The 18,322-nt window shown below is 33.9% G+C and overlaps 2 protein-coding genes across 3 annotated transcripts; one reads left to right on the forward strand and one right to left on the reverse strand.

Annotated features, from left to right (window-relative positions):
- Positions 1 to 980: 980 nt before the first annotated feature.
- eef1akmt2 (EEF1A lysine methyltransferase 2) lies at positions 981 to 4,275 on the reverse strand. The gene is made up of 6 exons (XM_056477115.1): positions 4,164 to 4,275; positions 2,943 to 3,008; positions 2,047 to 2,161; positions 1,605 to 1,712; positions 1,285 to 1,501; positions 981 to 1,156 (listed from the first exon to the last, which is right to left on the reverse strand). Exons 1-6 carry the CDS (start codon positions 4,259 to 4,261, stop codon positions 1,059 to 1,061), a joined length of 702 nt encoding a protein of 233 aa, XP_056333090.1. The 5' UTR covers positions 4,262 to 4,275; the 3' UTR covers positions 981 to 1,058.
- A 688-nt stretch (positions 4,276 to 4,963) lies between these two features.
- abraxas2 (abraxas 2, BRISC complex subunit) lies at positions 4,964 to 18,080 on the forward strand. 2 transcript variants are annotated; one of them, XM_056476849.1, is made up of 9 exons: positions 4,964 to 5,046; positions 8,044 to 8,134; positions 11,670 to 11,706; positions 12,168 to 12,234; positions 12,387 to 12,577; positions 12,980 to 13,102; positions 13,963 to 14,047; positions 14,170 to 14,287; positions 16,326 to 18,080. In XM_056476849.1, exons 1-9 carry the CDS (start codon positions 4,975 to 4,977, stop codon positions 16,790 to 16,792), a joined length of 1,251 nt encoding a protein of 416 aa, XP_056332824.1. In that variant the 5' UTR covers positions 4,964 to 4,974; the 3' UTR covers positions 16,793 to 18,080. The 2 variants fall into 2 exon arrangements, with proteins under 2 accessions (XP_056332824.1, XP_056332825.1); XM_056476850.1 differs by having other exon boundaries at positions 12,983 to 13,102.
- Positions 18,081 to 18,322: the final 242 nt, after the last annotated feature.

Below are 18,322 nucleotides of genomic sequence, written 5' to 3' on the forward strand. Positions count from 1 at the left end.
TTTCAATGAAAGGCACAGACACACACATTCAGAAGAACTTGTGCTTAAAGCTTCAGGGAGAAGCTCTGGTGCGTGAAAACGGTTAGGAAGAAAGCTCAATTACTGGATGTTTAGTAAATGGATAAACAAATTACGCAGCACAAATAAAGAGGCTTTTTGAGAATATTTGTTATTTTGTTCAATTGATTTTACAATTTAGTATTAAATTGGCTTTTTCAGTGCCCTGAAAACCTGGCTTTAAAAACAAATGATTGAACAGTAATGTAAACACCATTTAATACATTCCACTGCATTTCTTTAGCCCACGCAGTTTCAGAATGCATTAAGAGCTATGTAAGAAAAATGTACTGCTCAGATCCTTAACAAAATCATACCATACAAAGACAAAAAAAAAAAATCTTTATCTTTCATTGTACACAACTATTAACTGCTTTGTATTTATTTAATGAGGACTGGGTTAAAATGGATATCTAGCTCAATGCTGCCCTCATGTGTTTCTCTCCGTACTCAAAAGGCAGGATAGGTTACATAAGTCAGTTTTTTTTATATTTATATGAATCTTCAAGCTGTATATAAAGTCTGTGTACAATTTTCACAGTTTGGGTCTGTGTGGACAGGAAGAATTGTTATGATATAGAATTTGCTTCACTAGAACCATATTGCACATTGCAGCAACTCATAAATGAAAATGTGAAAAACAAAATAATAAATCAAGCGCACCAAAAAATCCTATTATTGTCATCAAATATTTATCAATAAAATTAAGTCTCAGGTTTGCAGGATATGGGGAAAAAGCTCAAATAATTGTCAAATATATTTTTTATAATTTTTATAAGAATTGTATTGTTTAAAAGTTAATATACATTTAAATTTTAAAAAAAATTGCATAAATAGATAAATACTTATTTTGAGAGTGATAAACTATTTTCTAAGTTTCATCCCATAATAAAAACTATGAATTGTTTTTTTTGTTTTTTTCCCAAGAGTTTATTATTAAAAATCATAACAGATTTCCTAACAGAAGAACAAAAAAATACTAAAGTAAAAAAAGTGTAACATCAGTCAATCCGTTGAAATACCAAAGCGGTCACACTGTTACCCGTCACACCGCCAAACTGGAAATGAGGGGTGGGCAACTCTTGCACAAATTCAAAACCTAAAAAAAACATAACTGCATTACAATCTTTACAGTATTAAACAATATAAACAGTACATTTTTCTTGTATTTATATATTTTAATTTTAATGAATATTAGCTCAAATAAATATGCTTCAACAAGGGTACCAGGTGTGAAGATCTCCAGCAGCTGCTCTTTAGTCCAGTTGCAGGAAGTGATGATGAAGAAGCCGTTATGCTGCATGGCAGCTCTTAAAGACGTCACATAATGTTTTTTTGCCTCTTCTCTGTCCTCTGGGCTCAAACTAATGGCATCAAATGTGCCTTTATCAATACATACATCAAAACCCTTTAATTCCGTGCTGGGGTTCAGGAAATCCTCCACCTGACATCACATTAGACACACAAAGACTTTTAAATACAAGACAAAATCATACTCTATTCTGTATCCCTGAGAAGCACAAGGAATTTATTTATTAAAATACTACCTGAATATTTATATTTTTTAAGCCCTCTTCTTCCAGAATATTTGTGGTGAACTCTACAGCAGCCTTAGAATAGTCGATTCCAGTAAGGCTTGAAAAACCATGCCTCGCCTTAAGAGATAATTAATATGCTTATTATTGCTATTATCTACACTTGTTTAATTGTTCATGATTTAAAACCAGTGTCACAATTAAAGGTGCACTAAGCTAATTTTGTCAAATGACAAATCCCCAAAACCCCAACAAGACCTGGCGCCTTTTTAATGTCAGAGACATGCCCCTCACTGCTGATTGGTGCATGTGTGGTTTTGGCCAAAAGCAGTTTTAAAATATTGCTTACTGCACCTTTAAAACACGAAGCAAGTAAAAGTAAAATTAAAATGAAAAGTAATATAAAATATAAAGTAAATAACTAAAGGTAGAGAGAATAAAATTGCACACTTGCCAGTTCCACAAGAAACATCCCATTTCCAGTTCCAATATCAAGAATGGCAGCGTTTTCAGATATATTTTGCGCTTCCATCCATCTGATCACTCTATGCATGCTTTCCTCACCAAACCTAAAGGTGGAGTATTTATAATTCCTTAACACAAATGATACACCGGAGAACGCTGTTGATTTAGATGTCGTACACTGCCCGAAAAGACTAGTGCTGGAAAACTTCATTTTAAACATCACTATGAAGTCTAGGGCTGTACGAAATTGAAAAAAAATGGAACAATGTGATATAGGTTTTTCTGCAATATACATTGCGATTAAGTCAAATTTCACCAGATGAATTAAATAGCTCTATTTGCAAAGTCATTACTTGGAAGGATTTTGTAGGGGAGTGAAATATGAATATTTTTATGTAATTTATTATATACATAAACTACAGTCCTAAATAAACACAACTGAGCAAAAATTAAATTGAAACAAACTGTGCTTAATGGTTTTCTGGAGAGATACTAACAGTATTCAGGTACAGAAACTGAATAATCAAATGTAAAATAGTGTATAGTCTTCACCATGTAAATAAGTTAATAAAATTAATCTTTATGAAACTTCTTCATGCACTACTAAAATGATTTAAACTCTCTTCAAATGCTCACACAGTCACAGGCTCTAAAACCACATGTAGATGATACTCTATCGTGGTTCAATTCTGCAATGTCTCCACGAATCTTGTGTGTGTTTGACCTGTGGTTTCTGGTCATCTATAATCCTAACTCAACATCGCATGTCTTGTGATGTAACTATTGCGGACGCACACATTGCGAAATCGATGCTCAAACAATATAGTGTGCAGCCCTAAGTCATCCAAATACAGTACAGTATTTGACACAAAACAGCAAAATTACCATATTTCTCCAACATCTCCAATATCCTTGTAAGTCTGCAGCTCTCTCTTGTATGCACCATCCCAGCTTCAAGACAAATATTAATGGACAAAAATAAAATCATCACAAAAAGCTATACAAGTTCAGGTATTAAAAAAGGTGATTGCATTCAAAGTAATTACTGAAAGAAATTGTTTTTATTAAACCATGCAATCAGACCCATTTGAGAGAAAAAGGAGGGGTGACTTGCAAACACTTTAGATCTGCAAAACACACGCTTCATTCAATTATTAGTTTTTAACGTGTTTATTTAATTATTCAGTTTTTTTCTCATTTGACATGACATCTAAAAAATAAACATAGATACATATTACTAAATATATTTAATATCTATGTATGTAAATTTTTTAGATGTCTTGAAGCAAAGAGCATGTATTTTGTTTGAAAACTTTTGCACTGTTTGAGAACTCATGATGAGTTATAAATTCTATGCATTTTAATTACATTTAATTAACTGTTATTGGTAACTTTTAAGTAACACGTTTTTATAAATTCCACAAGGATGACATTTATTGTTATTTTTAATGTTTGTCTATTGAATTCGAAAACTGTATACGTCTCCTGAATGTATTACACTGGTTAACGTACACATTTCACGTTAACTACTCAGGGGAAACATATTCGTTAATGCGTTTATTTAATTATTCATTAAGGATTCTCCCATTTGCCTTTATTCGTAAAATATTTTGTATATGAAAGGAATTATTTTTTTATTTACTACATATAACTTAATATGTAACATGTTAATATCTTCGTTTACTTTTAGATGTCATGAAGGGAAAAAGCATGTATTTAGTTTGAAAACTTTTGAGAACGTTTGGAGAACTCCTGGGTTATAAATTCGAAGTATTTTAATCAAATTTAATGAACTCCAGAGGTTGTTACAAGTCACTCTTAAAATACACATTCCTATAAGTTCCACACAAGGATGACATTTATCGTTATTTACAATGTTTATCTACTGTGTTCGAAAACTGTAAAAATCTCCTAAATGCATTTTGATGGTTAACGTACACATTTCACGTTAACTACTCAGGGGAAACATTTCACGTGTAACAGTTGCTGGGCAGAATATACAACATGCGTGTGCAGAATGACAAAAACACTCATTTAACTGCGCGCTGGTCTCCTGTAAGAGCGACTAAGAGCAGGGTTAGCCACTCAAGTAAAGAAATCTCTTACTATTCCTTTGTTCCGAGTTTTGAAGGCGCAAAATCTTCTGATTTTGTACAATTAACTGGACAATCTCCTGTCCCATGTGTACTCACTGACGACTCCATCCTGACGTCCTGTCTTGTCAACATCCGGTGACGTAAAATTAAACTTGGTAATCGACATGACACTTCAAAATAAAGGTTGTAACCTGCTAAAAAAATTAGAAAATGTTTTACATCATATTATTTTTTTATTTAAATATTATATTTTTATTAGTGTTTTTATTTGTTTTCAAATTTTAAAGTATTATGTTAAACAAGTGTGTAAATAACTAAGCGTTGAATACATGTATTTTATTTATTACATTTTACGTATTTTCTTTTACTTGGATAAGGTTTAACATTTTAATTAAATAAATGAATTAATATTTCACATTTTAAGATAAAAATGGACAAGAAACTAAACGTATTTAATTGATCTGGTTTAATGAAACAGATGAATTGTGAGAAAATTGTGATATTTAGAAATGTTTATTTTATTTATTACTTTCTATTTAGTTTCAAACAGAAATGTAAATTTTATATTTAATGTTTTACTTACACGTTTTAAGGACTAAGATAAAACACTTCAAATAACAAATAAATTGACTTTATACGTTTATGTATTATTATTACTGATCTAAATATATACACACACTGACAGAGATCAGTGCTTATTTCTGTACTTTAAAATATGCTGTTAACTTTTTTTTCAATCACGATCTCTTACTTTTTGGGTTTGTTTATTCATGGACAGTCTTTGCGCAAAGGATTGTGGGATCAGCGCGTATGTTTCCATCATGGCGGCGTCAATTTCGGGATATACTTTTAGTTCTGTGTGTTATCACAGCGCCAACAGCAATTCTGACCATGTAAGTACCTTGTCACGTGCCTTTTGTGATAAACGTTTAAGGGCTCGACCGCATAGCGAAACAACAAAATGTTAATTCCATCAAATCAGAATTAATTCATTTCCCGGTGTCATCTTCCTGGTGTGGCTACCGAGTGGCTCTGTCTCAAAACACATTGAGGCGCCTAACTAGATTGCGTCTGTTATCAACAAATCTGCACAAGAACCTCCAAAATTCTGGGATTTTTGTAATTTTGTATAATTTCATGTCAAGGAAGTGCCTAGATATCAAAAGTCAAGTAAAGCTGACCCAAAACGCGCAGTTGGTTCCAAACAAACTGCACACTAGGTAGGCAGCTCACTAGGTTTTGGATCGCAGCCAGGGTGACAGCTAGCAAACCTTCAAGCCGACAGATTTTACGACCTTTTCAGAAAGTGGCATTGCCCTTTATTTACTGCTTATTCGTTCGCTGTCAAAAATGTACTCTGTCTAGTATCATTCATTGATTTAAACTCGTTGTCTGTCGTGTTTTAAAGACCCAGTACGTCAATACAGTCACATTAGCTGGCTGCTGGCTAACTTGTTTGTCAGCAACACCTGTCAAATGCAAACTTGGAATGTCTGGCATGCATACTGAATGACGTGTTTACAAAATACTAATATGATAATGGTCATTTTGCTGTTTGTGTCATGCCCTCTAATCTCCTGTTGAGGCTTTAGGGAAGTAGGTGACCTGCCATTGAACCTGCAGGCTTCACATAGTTGTTTTGGGCTGGTTAGTTGAGAGTTATGATTAACCTGTTTTCATCCTGTCAGAGATATGACGTTTTTTGCTGCAGAATCTGAATGACAAGCACTCTAGTTTTAATTTAAGAAGGTTTATTGATTATACTGTCAACAAGTGACAAGTTTGTACAGTTGGGGTTGATCTGAAACCACCTTCAAATATTACCTAAAAATAGTCAGCCATTTCAGTGAGACCTAGCCAAAAGGATTGAGGTAAAGTTGGTTTTATATTGGCACATTCGTTCAGTGACAACTTGTGACATGCTCCCTATATTGTTAACCATGGTACTTTGAATATTCCGACTGAAATCACATGTAAATATGACTTCAAAACAGCATTAGCACTATTTAATTGACTGTGAACAATGTTGTACTTTGATAGTCGTTGCTAATATGATTTCCCTATTTAGAATTTGCAAAGAATACTTTTCTGAAATTATATTATTACGTAGAAAGCCTGAATGTGTGAATATAAAACCTTTTACTTTTACTTTACCTCATGCCAAAAGAAGCATAGTAGAGCTTTGTTCCTGAAAATGACCATATTTAACAGTAAATAACACTGTAATAATATCATATAAATATAATTAATATAAATAATAATTAATATAAATTATAATATATAACATAAAAATAATTTCAGGGTATTTTTTGTATAAATTTTTAATTAATTTTTAATTAATATTTTTCTTGCTTCAATTGTAAACACACTCAACTAATATGGTACAAAGTACTTGGCTTGTTTGTTTATTTGTTTGCTAGGGTGTTTGTTTGTTTTGTTTTACCTTTTTTGACATGTACCTGTTATTGTATAGAACATGTATTATTACTGGCGTCACGGTGGCACAGTGGATAGCACAAACGCCTCATGGCAAGAAGGTCACTGGTTCGAGCCCCGGCTGGATCAGTTGGCATTTCTGTGTGGAGTTTGCATGTTCTCCCCGTGTTCGCGTGGGTTTTCTCCAGGTGCTGCGGTTTCCCCCACACATGCCTATAGGTGAATCGAATAAGCTAATTGGCTGTAGTGTATGTGTGTGAGAGTGTGTATGGGTGTTTCCTGGTGTTGGGTTGTGGCTGAAAGGGCATCCGCTGAGTAAAACATATGCTGGATAAGTTGGCGATTCATTCTGCTGTGACAACCCCTGATTAATAAAGGGACTAAGCCGAAAAGAAAATGAATGAATAAATTAATTATTGTTATTACTTGTATAATTAGTTAAATATTAAATACTTACTTACTTACTTACTTACTCCCAGGGCTGTTTATATCAAAGTTGATATTTCGACACACCATGTTGGCTGTTTTGTTGATTTTTTTACCCAGACATTTAAAATTACTTGGAGCAGTAATAGCAATACCATGAAACCGTAATATACTTATCCAAGGTTATTATACCGTCAAAATCTTATACCGGCCCATGTCTATTTGTAACATCTAAGTTTTACGAGGTGGGTCATTAGCCCAACACTCAAACCTCATTCTGTAGGACCAGGACATACACACATATACTATGGACAGTTTAGCTTACTCAATTCACCTGTCTTTGGAATTGTGGGGGAAACCGGACGCCCGAAGGAAACCTACGCGAACAATGGGAGAACATGCAAACTCAACACAGAAATGCCAGCTGGGGCTCAAACCAGCGACTTTCTTGCTGTGAGGCAACAGCGTTACCCACTGCCCTACCATGTCACCAAATTTAAAGTTTTGTTATCCAGTATATTCAGCACTGATTTCAATTCTCTCCAAAAATCCTGCACCAAACTTTGTCTTATTTAAAAATGAATTGGCAGTAAAATAAAACGAACAGTGTCTTACTGACATGATCAGGAACACTTTCATAGACTGCATTGAAAATGACATTGTCTCTATAGTATGTGAAAACCATATATGTGATAAAAGACATGTCTGGATTTAAAAAGTGTGTAGAAAGCACCATGATGACAACATGGCCACTGTAGTTCACCCAGATTGTTCTTCATGTTTAACAAATTCATTGCGATCATTGAGTCTGTTTTAAAAAAAGTACTACACAAATTACAAAAGATTGAGGGAATTGTATTTTTTCATTTCATGGTCTGAATTTAGCCTTTAAAATACCCCTAATTTTTAAACAGGCTGTATTTTGTACCATTTGTGTAAAGTGTCTTTTGAGCCAAAGTCCTTTTTAACATCTCATCTCATTGAAATGCCAGTTAATGGTATAGCAAAAATGTTACATTTCTTTTCAGGAGGGCTTCCTGTTGGGAGAAGTGAGGCAAGAGGAGACTTTAAACATCAGTGACTCACACATCGGTAGCTCAGAATTCCTCAGTGTAATAGGTAAGGCCATGTTTGCTTATTTTTTTACTGTCAAAAGCTGCTGTTGAAATTTCACCTTTTTTTTTTTTTTGCTCAACTCATGCTCAAAAATGTTAGAAATGTAAATGCTAGGGCTGCACACTATATCGTTTCAGTATCGATATCGCCATGTGATCATTCGCAACAGTTACATCTCAGGATATATGCAATGTTTATGCAATGATTCTATAATGATTTAAAAGCATTCAGGTATAAGAAATTGTACAATTTTTGACCTTAACTTTGACTTATTGAATTATTTTTATCATTCAGTTACTGTACTTAAATACTATTAGACTCGGGAAACAATAAAACACTTAATTTCAATTGTATCTTTTTCTAGATTGTATTTATAGAGGGTTATGCGCAAAAATACTCACAACACATGCAAACACAAAAACACACTGCAAGCAGCACAGACCCCAAAAAGTTTATAGATTGTTTATTGGATTTTATGGAGATGCAAATAGTAAACATTAATTCATCAATCTCTGACTAAACATGTGCATGAAAATATGAACAACACGTGCAAATACAGAAACGCACTGCAAGTAGCACAGAAAACAACGAAAATATGTCGGGCGACTGTAAAAATGTTAAAGATTGTTTATTAGATTTAATGGAGATGCATTCCCACTGCAGAATCATCCCAATCGATCTAACATTATAAATTCTTTCCAATAGAGATATTAAGTCATATGGTGAAATTGTATTCATATCGCAATATATCACAAAATAAAAAAATATCACAATGTTAGATTTTTCCAATATCGTGCAGCCCTACTAAACACACTGACTTCCATAGAAAACAAATACTATTGCATACTGCTATATACTGTAATGTAGCCTTACTACTGAGATGCTAATATTATATGTCCATATTCTATAAGTGTAAATGGCATCAAAATAGTCATTGCAAATGGTAGTAACACTATTTTTTTACCTGTAATGTAAATAGAATATACCGCCTTCCTCTATACTTGTCTTTTTAGCGTAGTGGTTTCGATTGTCAATATACTGCATATGTGTTTAATCTAAAGTGAACACGCATGCATATAAGTTAATCGTTTTTCAAAAAAACATTTTTTTTCTACTTTACACTAGGGTTGCACGGTTTACCGGTACTATGATAGTATTGCGTTACTATTGCCTCCAAAATACTGGTTGTACCACTGTAGTTTGTAAACGGTAGTATCGTCATTAACGATCTTTCTACAATAGATCATTTCGAATGGGGAAAAGTCACTAAAGTCTGTGGAGCCCTTTAAGGTTGCAAGTTTTCCGATGTTTTCTAATGTTTCAAACTCACACCGGAATCGGTTCATTTCTGTTCATCTCAATATGATTTAGTAGCTACAACAAACGCACCAATCTCTTAAAAAGAACAACCAACAAAGTGAAATTTTGAATTACTTTGGGTTGTTACCTGATAAGACTGAAAAAAAAAAAATAGAAAAACTCAAAATAGCAACAGGAAACATGCTAAAATGCTACAAAATGCTATTTTTTAACAAATTTTGTATCTTTATTTTAATGTATTTTTTTGTTGGTCAATTATATACAAAATAAACAAAAGGAAGGAATAAATTTTAGTTTGTCACATGCAAATAATATTTTTTCAATAATAAGTGAATTATGAATTAAATTCAAGACCTACTATAACATGTAAAATATAGTATTTATGACAATTTTCTTTATAATTGGAGTTATGCTTTACAGTATCGCAATACTACTTGGTATCATGATACTTCAGCTGGTTTAGGATCGTAAGATAAATTAATGGTATCGCAACAACCCTACTTCACACAAAGACAATAAGTTAATCAATTTAAAATAAATAAATAATATAGTTGAGCTTTTTTGCACAAGTCCATTGTTGAAACGCCATTGTTGTGCAAATGAACAGCTGAAATGCTTTTCTGTTCTAAGCTGAAAATGTTGATTAAATGTAACAGTTTAGTTTAGTCTATTTAATCATGCTTTATCAAAACTTGAAAATACCAAGGATTCAAGTTTTGATCACAGACATAACATGTTTTACATTTGAGGATGTGATTAATTTACTGCATGTGCAAGCAGAGCAACTTTATCAGTTCAAGATACAGCTGATGTAATCTTTTCAGGCTGAACTAACTGAAGTACTGTAGAAAAATGCACTGCTTGTCAATAACATGATAAATCACCCAAAAATGTTTGGCTGGCGTGTAAGCTTGTTTCAGACAGTATTTCTGATAGTGGACCTGGGAGACATTGTCTCATACATCGGTGTAGTCTAAATTTTTGCTCATAACTGCTGGAAATATCTTCTCTCCGAAATAAAGAGATCGTGTTTCTGAGTTTGGCTCAGCTCCCAGGACCCCTTCATCTCTGATCACTTTACACAGAATTTCACAAAGGCCTCCAACATTAAAAGGGCCCTGGTAGTCTCTTACATTTTGCTGTAAGATGATTCATTACGAAGGTCATGTTGTCCTCTAGACAATCTTTAGATCATGGTGGCTGAGATTCCATGTCACATGATACAGTTTTTAGAGAGTACAGCAAATCTGACAGCATATTTTTTCTTTGCTCATTCCAAGGTTAATGGTGTCTCTATGCACATGATTTTTTGAAGGCATAGTTCATCCAAACATTTACTCACACTCAAGTTGTTCAAAACGTTTATGAATGCCTTTGCCTGCTGTTGAAAACAAAAACAAGATATTGTGAAGAATGTTGGACAAAAACACTTTGGAAGTCAATGGGTGTTTTTTCAAACATTCATCCATTGTGTTCAACAGAAGAAACTGGAACAAGTAGGCTTGTCCTAATAATCAATATATGGACTTGTCGCAGAACACATGGACATGACCTCAATCATTTTTGGTGATGCAATATATATCGCCCATACATAAAAAACTATTCTAGCAACATTTTAGCTGATTATGCAACATCTCTATCTCTATCTCTATTGGAGCTGTCAGTGTGAGTAAGGTTAAAAAATCACTATAGTATTTACTATGAATTACTATAGTATATTTGCATGTGGGTGTCGGACAACTGAAAAAAGATCTGATAGCAGATATCATAGCCTCTGTTACTTTTTACCTTGCACTTTTTTGTTAACATTTATTATTATTTATTTAGGATTATTATTTATTTATTTACCAGTTCTCACATTCTGATTCCAATGCCTGATTATTCAATTGTAAAAATATAATTAAATGAATTATACTCTTTGGAAGAGTGTACTTGCATTGTGATGCTATTATATTGTCTTTCTGGCATTATATAATGAGTAAATGGTCTGAAAATGACAATAATATCGTTTATCGCAATATATTTTGGTGCAATATATCGTACAACAAAAAATAAATATCGTTACAGGCCTAGGAACAAGTGAAGGATGAGTAAATGGTGACATGATTTTCTTCTTTATGTGAACTTCACTTTAAATTTAGACATTTGAACAGTCACAACATACTTGATTACTCTGAGATTGAATATAATTAATTGCTCTCATTTACTTGTTTTTCAGAGGTCCATAATCATGAACCTTGTGCACAACTGTTTAGGTAAGAACCACCTTTAATCTGTATTATACAATCTATATATATATATTAGTATTTAAAAGTTTGGGGTTGGTTAGATTTTTCTGAAAGAAGTTCACCAAGACCGCATTAGTTTGGTATTAGAACCTGGTATTATTGTAAAATATTAAAATAATTAACATTTTTAAGTTTCATTTATTTTCAGCAGTCTTCACTGTCAAATGATATTTCAGAAGTCATTCAAATATACTGATTTAGTGTTCAGTTTTCTTATTATCAGTGAAATAATTTGAAAATGTGTAACAATTTAAATAGTATAATTGTCACTTTAGATCAATTTAATGTCTTTGCTGAACAAAAGTATTAATTCGTTTAAAAAAAATATTATGACCTAAAATATTTGAATTCTGCAGCAACATTTTATTTTGAAATAAAAAATGATCTATAGGTTTTAATTGAAGAAAGTTTTTGTTTTTATATTGCAGCTTCTACGACTATGCAGGTAACGTCAATGAAGAAAATCTCAATAGAATCCTCAAGGACAGAAGAAAAGTAAGCAGTTACCATGAAATATGCATAAAAGTGTGAGAGGGAGGGGAAAAGAAATGAATTATTAGATACCTTGACAGGTACTTTGGCCTGTGATGTGCCTCTGCGTGCGTTCCAGCTGACCTGTTTCACAGTGTCTCCTCTTTGTTTGGCAGAATGTTATCGGCTGGTACCGGTTTAGAAGGAACACCCAACAGCAGATGTCCTTCAGGGAGCAGGTGATCCATAAGCAGCTGACCAATATCCTCGGCATCCCAGATCTGGTCTTCCTCCTCTTCAGCTTCATCTCCACAGCCAATAGTTCCACACATGCTTTGGAGTATGTGCTCTTTAGACCCAACAGAAAGTACGTACATCCTGTTTAATTGTAGAGGTAATCCTGTAGAATTCACAAAGTATAATAAAAATCATGACTCTGGGTACCACTTCATATTAAGTGGCCTTAATTACTATGTACTTACATTTAAATTATTAACTTGCTACAGTGCACTTATGTACATACATGTTTTTGCATTGAAATTATTTTTAAAAACATATCTGCATGTGCATCTGTAACTACATTTATAATTTCACTGTTGAACCATCCCTTACACCTTAACCCATCCTAAAACCTAGGGTAACCTTTTTAACCTTACCTGTGACAGTTTTATGCAGTTCAACATGAACACAATCCATTCGTAATGTTTATGCTGTGTAATATATATTGTCCTTATGAGTATTTGTAGTGTAATGTTGATCTTTATTTTAGCAGATATAATCAACGGATATCTCTAAGCATCCCAAACCTGGGCAACACCAGTCAACAGGAATATAAAGTGTCATCTGTGCCGAACACCTCCAAGAACTACGCCAGTGTTATTAAAGAACATGGGTGAGGCAACTTAGAGCTGCAATTTTCAGTATCATTGAATGTAGTTAGTAAGTTATTGCATAATTTAGTTCTATATACTGTCTGACCAACCCTTTAAAAAGTTTGGGGGTTGGTTAGATTTTTTTTTTTTATATTTTAAAGATTTTTTTTTCTGTTAACTCACAAAGGTTGTACTTCAGTGAATAAGCATTATTTTCTTGTCTTCAATGTTTATTCTTTCTTCAGAAAATTATGTACTACACTGATACAGTGCTCATGAAACCTTTTTTTATTATTAGCTTTGTTGAAAACATGTATGCAGCTTACAAGGGAATTATTATTATTTTTAATCAGGACTTAAATATAATTTTAAAATGTTTCTTAACAATATGAATGCCTTACTGTAAATTTTGATTAGTTTAAAGCATCTTTACAGAATAAACGTACAGTATTTTTAACTGGAAGAAACACTTGTTGACCAGTACTGATATATGAATGTTCTGATAAGTGAGAAGGTCACAAATTGCTAGTAAAATATTTATTTAAATATTTAATTCGAAGCAATATTCATCTCTTTAACCTTTTTTGCAGTGTGCAATATACAATAACAATTTTGGTTTATTTTAGAACTAACACACTGGAAACCAATCCTACTAATCAGTTTGATTAGAATTAATCTCAAAACTGCTAAATATTCTCAGATCAGTCAGGCTTGCCAGTATATAAGTCTGTACTTGTCTAGAAAATAATTGTTAACTTATTTCTATAAAGCCCTGTTTGCACGATTCACATTACTGTACTTAAAAGTCAAGTCAAAGTTTTGATGCAGTAAATACTCGAATACATAATTGCTAATTACAAAATGTTTCTTTTATTTATAGAACTGAGTTCTTTGATAAGGATGGAGTGATGAAGGACATACGGGCTATATTTCAGGTGTATAGTGCCCTTCAAGAAAGAGTGCAGGTGAGTTTATACTCTACTTTCAGGTTGTTCTTCATAGATCCTGGTTAAAATAGTATGTAATTGTTTTAAAGAAATGAGGCCAGAAATGACAGTGTGCTCTGTGAATTTCTGTCATCCTGCAGGCAGTGTGTGGTGAAGTTGATCAAAGTGAAAGAGTGAGGGAGAAAATCCAAGAAGAAGTGAACAAACTCAAAGAGGAAATCGCTCTCAGGAAACGTAACAGTGCTGAAGAAGAAAGAAGTACGTCCTCACGACTCATTACTAATACTGTTCAAATTTGTACACACACGGTTCAGTAGTTAATATACAAACACACAAAAAAGTGTGTATGGAAAAACTAAACAAATAACTCCGAGTGTACTGAATATGCTGAGCTAGCCTGAAGAAACAGAACCATTTGCTAATTCATAAAAATATATATGATTTCATTTATTTCCTTTGGCTTAGTCCCTTATGTCACCACAGTGGAATGAACCACCAACTATTCCAGCATATGTTTTACGCAGCGTTTGCACTTCCAGCTGTAACCCAGTATTAGGAAACACCCATACACTCTCACATTCACACATGTACACTACGGTAAATTTTAGTTGATTTAATTCACCTATAGCACATGGACTGTGGGGGAAACCGGAGCACCTGGAAGAAACCCATGCAAACACAGGGAGAGCATGCAACAGTGCCTCTTAAATGGTTTCATTTATATGAAAACAAGATTTTTAAAAGAAGGTGTGGCCTCAAACCCCACCCCTAAATCCAAAAATGGATTTACTCGCCCTCAAGCAGTTCAAAAGCTTTATGAGTTTCTTGTTTTCATTTGACCATATTACAATTCAGTTGAGCATATTCAGTTGAAGATATTTTGAAGAATGTTGGAAACTGGCAGTCACTGGCATCATTAGTAAAAAAATACTACAGAAATCAATGGCTACTGCTTTCCAACATTCTTCAAAATATCTTCATTTGTGGTCAACTGAAAACAAGAAACTTATAAAAGCTTTCAAAATCTTTTGCATTAAAGAAAGAAAACTTAAAACAGGTTTGAAACATAGAGGGTGCGTAAATTGTGCAGTCTTGGGTAAAAACGTGTTACTAGTAATGCGTTACTGTAACGGCATTACTTTTGAATGTAACTAATACTATAACGCATTAATTTTAAAATATATTAATTCTGTTACTGTTACAGTATGATGCGTTTGTCCGTTACTTGGTAAATTAATTAATTTGGCTGCAGTCTATTTTAGTAGATACTGTGTCACATTTCTGTTATAATTCAGAGCACATGTTATTTAAAATGTATAGTGTTGTATTGTTCAAAAAAATGCGTTGTTCAAAAAATATTTTTTTATTTTAAATATTTTATAAGTGTTATACAACAGCAGATTTTGCACTTTGATTATACACAGCTTACTTTTATAAGTTGTTGACATACCACATTTAATTTGTGGTTAATATGAAAATTGCTCAGATTTCATTTTTGAGCAGCTGGTTATGTTTTTGTTTTGTTTAAAATGCATAAAATATATGCTTGTCTACAATAGCAGTTTTTTGGTGCTTTTGGAGTTTCACTGAACCGATTCTGAATGATGATTCAGATTACTTTCATTTATTTATTTCATAAAGGTTTTGTGTTTGTTGTATATTGTCGGAACATGTTTAAGGGTTAAATACAAACTTTAATCATGCTTTATGAACTTTAGTTTTAGCTTTTTTATTTCTGAATATATTATTCAGCTGGTTTATCACCTTGTGATATTTTTATTTTTGTGCTGCTGGTCTGACTTATAAATAAATTAGGGTTTAAAAATACTTTTTGTTTAGGTCTGTCTTGTGTTTTAGTTGTGAGAATGCAAATTAATTAACTGTGAAGCTGATCAACAGTGTATTCTCCATGCAGCAATGAAGTGATATTATAAGGGCAATAATGGGAGCATTAAAAATGTTCTTTGGAAAAGAAACTCAAAAATTACTTTTAACAGTAATGCGTACTTTTTGGTGTGAGTAATCGATAAATCGATCGAGTTACTTTTTGAATGAAGTAGCTGATAACTGTAACTAGTTACTATTTTTCAGAAACTATCCCTTTAACACAGTGGTCTTAAACTCAATTCCTGGAGGGCCACAGCTCTGCATAGTTTAGCTCCAACCACTTCCAACTCACACCTGTATAATAGTCTTTAGTAGTCTTGAACACCTTGAGACCCATGCTTTAACGTCAACAACATCGCAACCTAATCATGACAGCCATATCGATCCTTTATCTCTATATTCCTCACAGGACTCCAAGAGGCAGCCGCTGAGACGCTTCCCGATAGCTCTACCCTTCCTGAATCCTCACACTCTTCTCTGACTGGGGTCGTGCTCTCAGGTCCCTCAGCGGAGCCTAGTTTAGAGAGATCTGTGAACTCGTCATCTCCACCAATCTACAGCACCGCACTGCCTCCAGATTCACCAAGCGCTATCCTGCTGCCGCGGCCACAAGCCGTAGGGTCACCCGGCCACCCTTCTCCCAGTCTGGGTTTGGGCAACGGAGACGGCTCAAGCTCGGATTCCCTTAATCGCCAGGCCACCGGCCAGGAAGACCACGAGGAAGACGACGATGATGACGAAGATGAGGACAGTAGCGAGTATGAAAATTTAGTTAGCGAGCAATTGCAACCGACTTCTTTACCAGATGCTGTTGCATTAGGAAGACCGGCTACCCTGTGGCCTGATGGAGACGCCCACAGCCCACCGGGCTCCTAGTGATCGAACAAACCAATGGGGATACTGACGAACGGACAAAACTAGGTGTGATGATCATAAGGCTGAACACAAACAAGCACTTGCCTTTTGTGAGTTATGACAGTGTTGTCCTGTTGTACACATTTAACAGCTCTGTGTAGGGGATGTCATCATGTTGGGACGGACTCTGAATTGGCGATGGAGGGATATCCCCAATCATGTAGACCGATGGACCCCGCTTTCTTCGTTTCATGCTCTCCTCCCTGGTTTCGTTAGGGTGGAGAGGTGCATCCTGCTTTTTTCGGCATCTGCTACTCACTGGAGTCATTTGGTTCTCGCACCATTTACCTCTTGCACTGTTTTGCCTTTTTTTGATCTGCATTTGAATAGAAAAGCAAAGGGAATGATGTCTTTTTATTTTGCGGCCTTCAGACACATCTCTGTGTGAGCTTACTCCATTGTCTGGCTTCATATATCTGAATAGACAAAAAACCTTTTTTTTGCAATTATAATAAGTGCTTAGGACTGCACATGGCTGACACTTGAACAGTTCTTGTTCTAGAAAATGTATTTTATTTTTGGTTTTATCAGTTTGACTTGATTTGAGTAATATAATGGCCTATTCATAAAACAATTGGGTCATTTTTTGGTCAATGATTATATAGGTTACTTTAATAAGGGGTGCTTGTATTTTTTATGACGTACTGTAGATCACTACTTTCATTGGCTTAAATCAACCACGTTTGTTTGTTTTATTTTGGTTTTTTTGATTGAACCGATGATTCTAATATTTTCTGCTGCACTTCAGACTTCACCATTGAGCTTTAACTGAATTTACAGATTTTGTGGTTTGAATCATAAACTGTAAACGTCAAGGGTCACGATGCAGCATCATCGATCTCAGGATTCTTTTACAGTACCGGGACTGTTGCTTTCTTTTATCGTCTTGTCCACTTGCCTCTCAGTTCATTAGTTGAGGAGACGTGACAGGAGTCTCTTTACTCAAAGCAATGCAGCGGTGGGTCAATTTAGCGCACCATGATAATGTGAAATAAAGATTTCAGCCATTTGCAGCAGATCTTTGAAGGTAGAAGCACAGTTTTGTCGTGTGTCAGTGGATATTTTGCTACATCTAATTTAAAGGCATGAAAGTGCTCTGAGAAAACCTGAACGACAAAATAGATTTTTCCCTCTAAAGTTTGTGTGTGTGTGAATCTCAGAAAAACACGTCTGGGTCGTTTTCCCAATAACTATTGTATTTTAAATTTGTTAAATATAATAATGTTTCTACATACACTACCGGTCAAAAGTTCGGGATCAGTTTTTTTTTTTTTTTCATGTTTTTTTTTTTTTTTTTTTTTCATGTTTTTTATTTTATTTTATTTTTTTTTTATTTATTCTGTTCATTGAGGCGGCATTTATTAATTTTATTTTTTTAAATTGTTAAATATTTCATTTGAATTTTAAATAACTGCTTTCTTATTGTATGTAGTTTCAGATTACATTATTACTCCAGTCACTATTACCATTAATGATAATAATAATAACAAC

This window comes from Danio aesculapii, chromosome 17, assembly GCF_903798145.1.
Source record: "Danio aesculapii chromosome 17, fDanAes4.1, whole genome shotgun sequence".
NCBI lineage: Eukaryota > Metazoa > Chordata > Actinopteri > Cypriniformes > Danionidae > Danio > Danio aesculapii.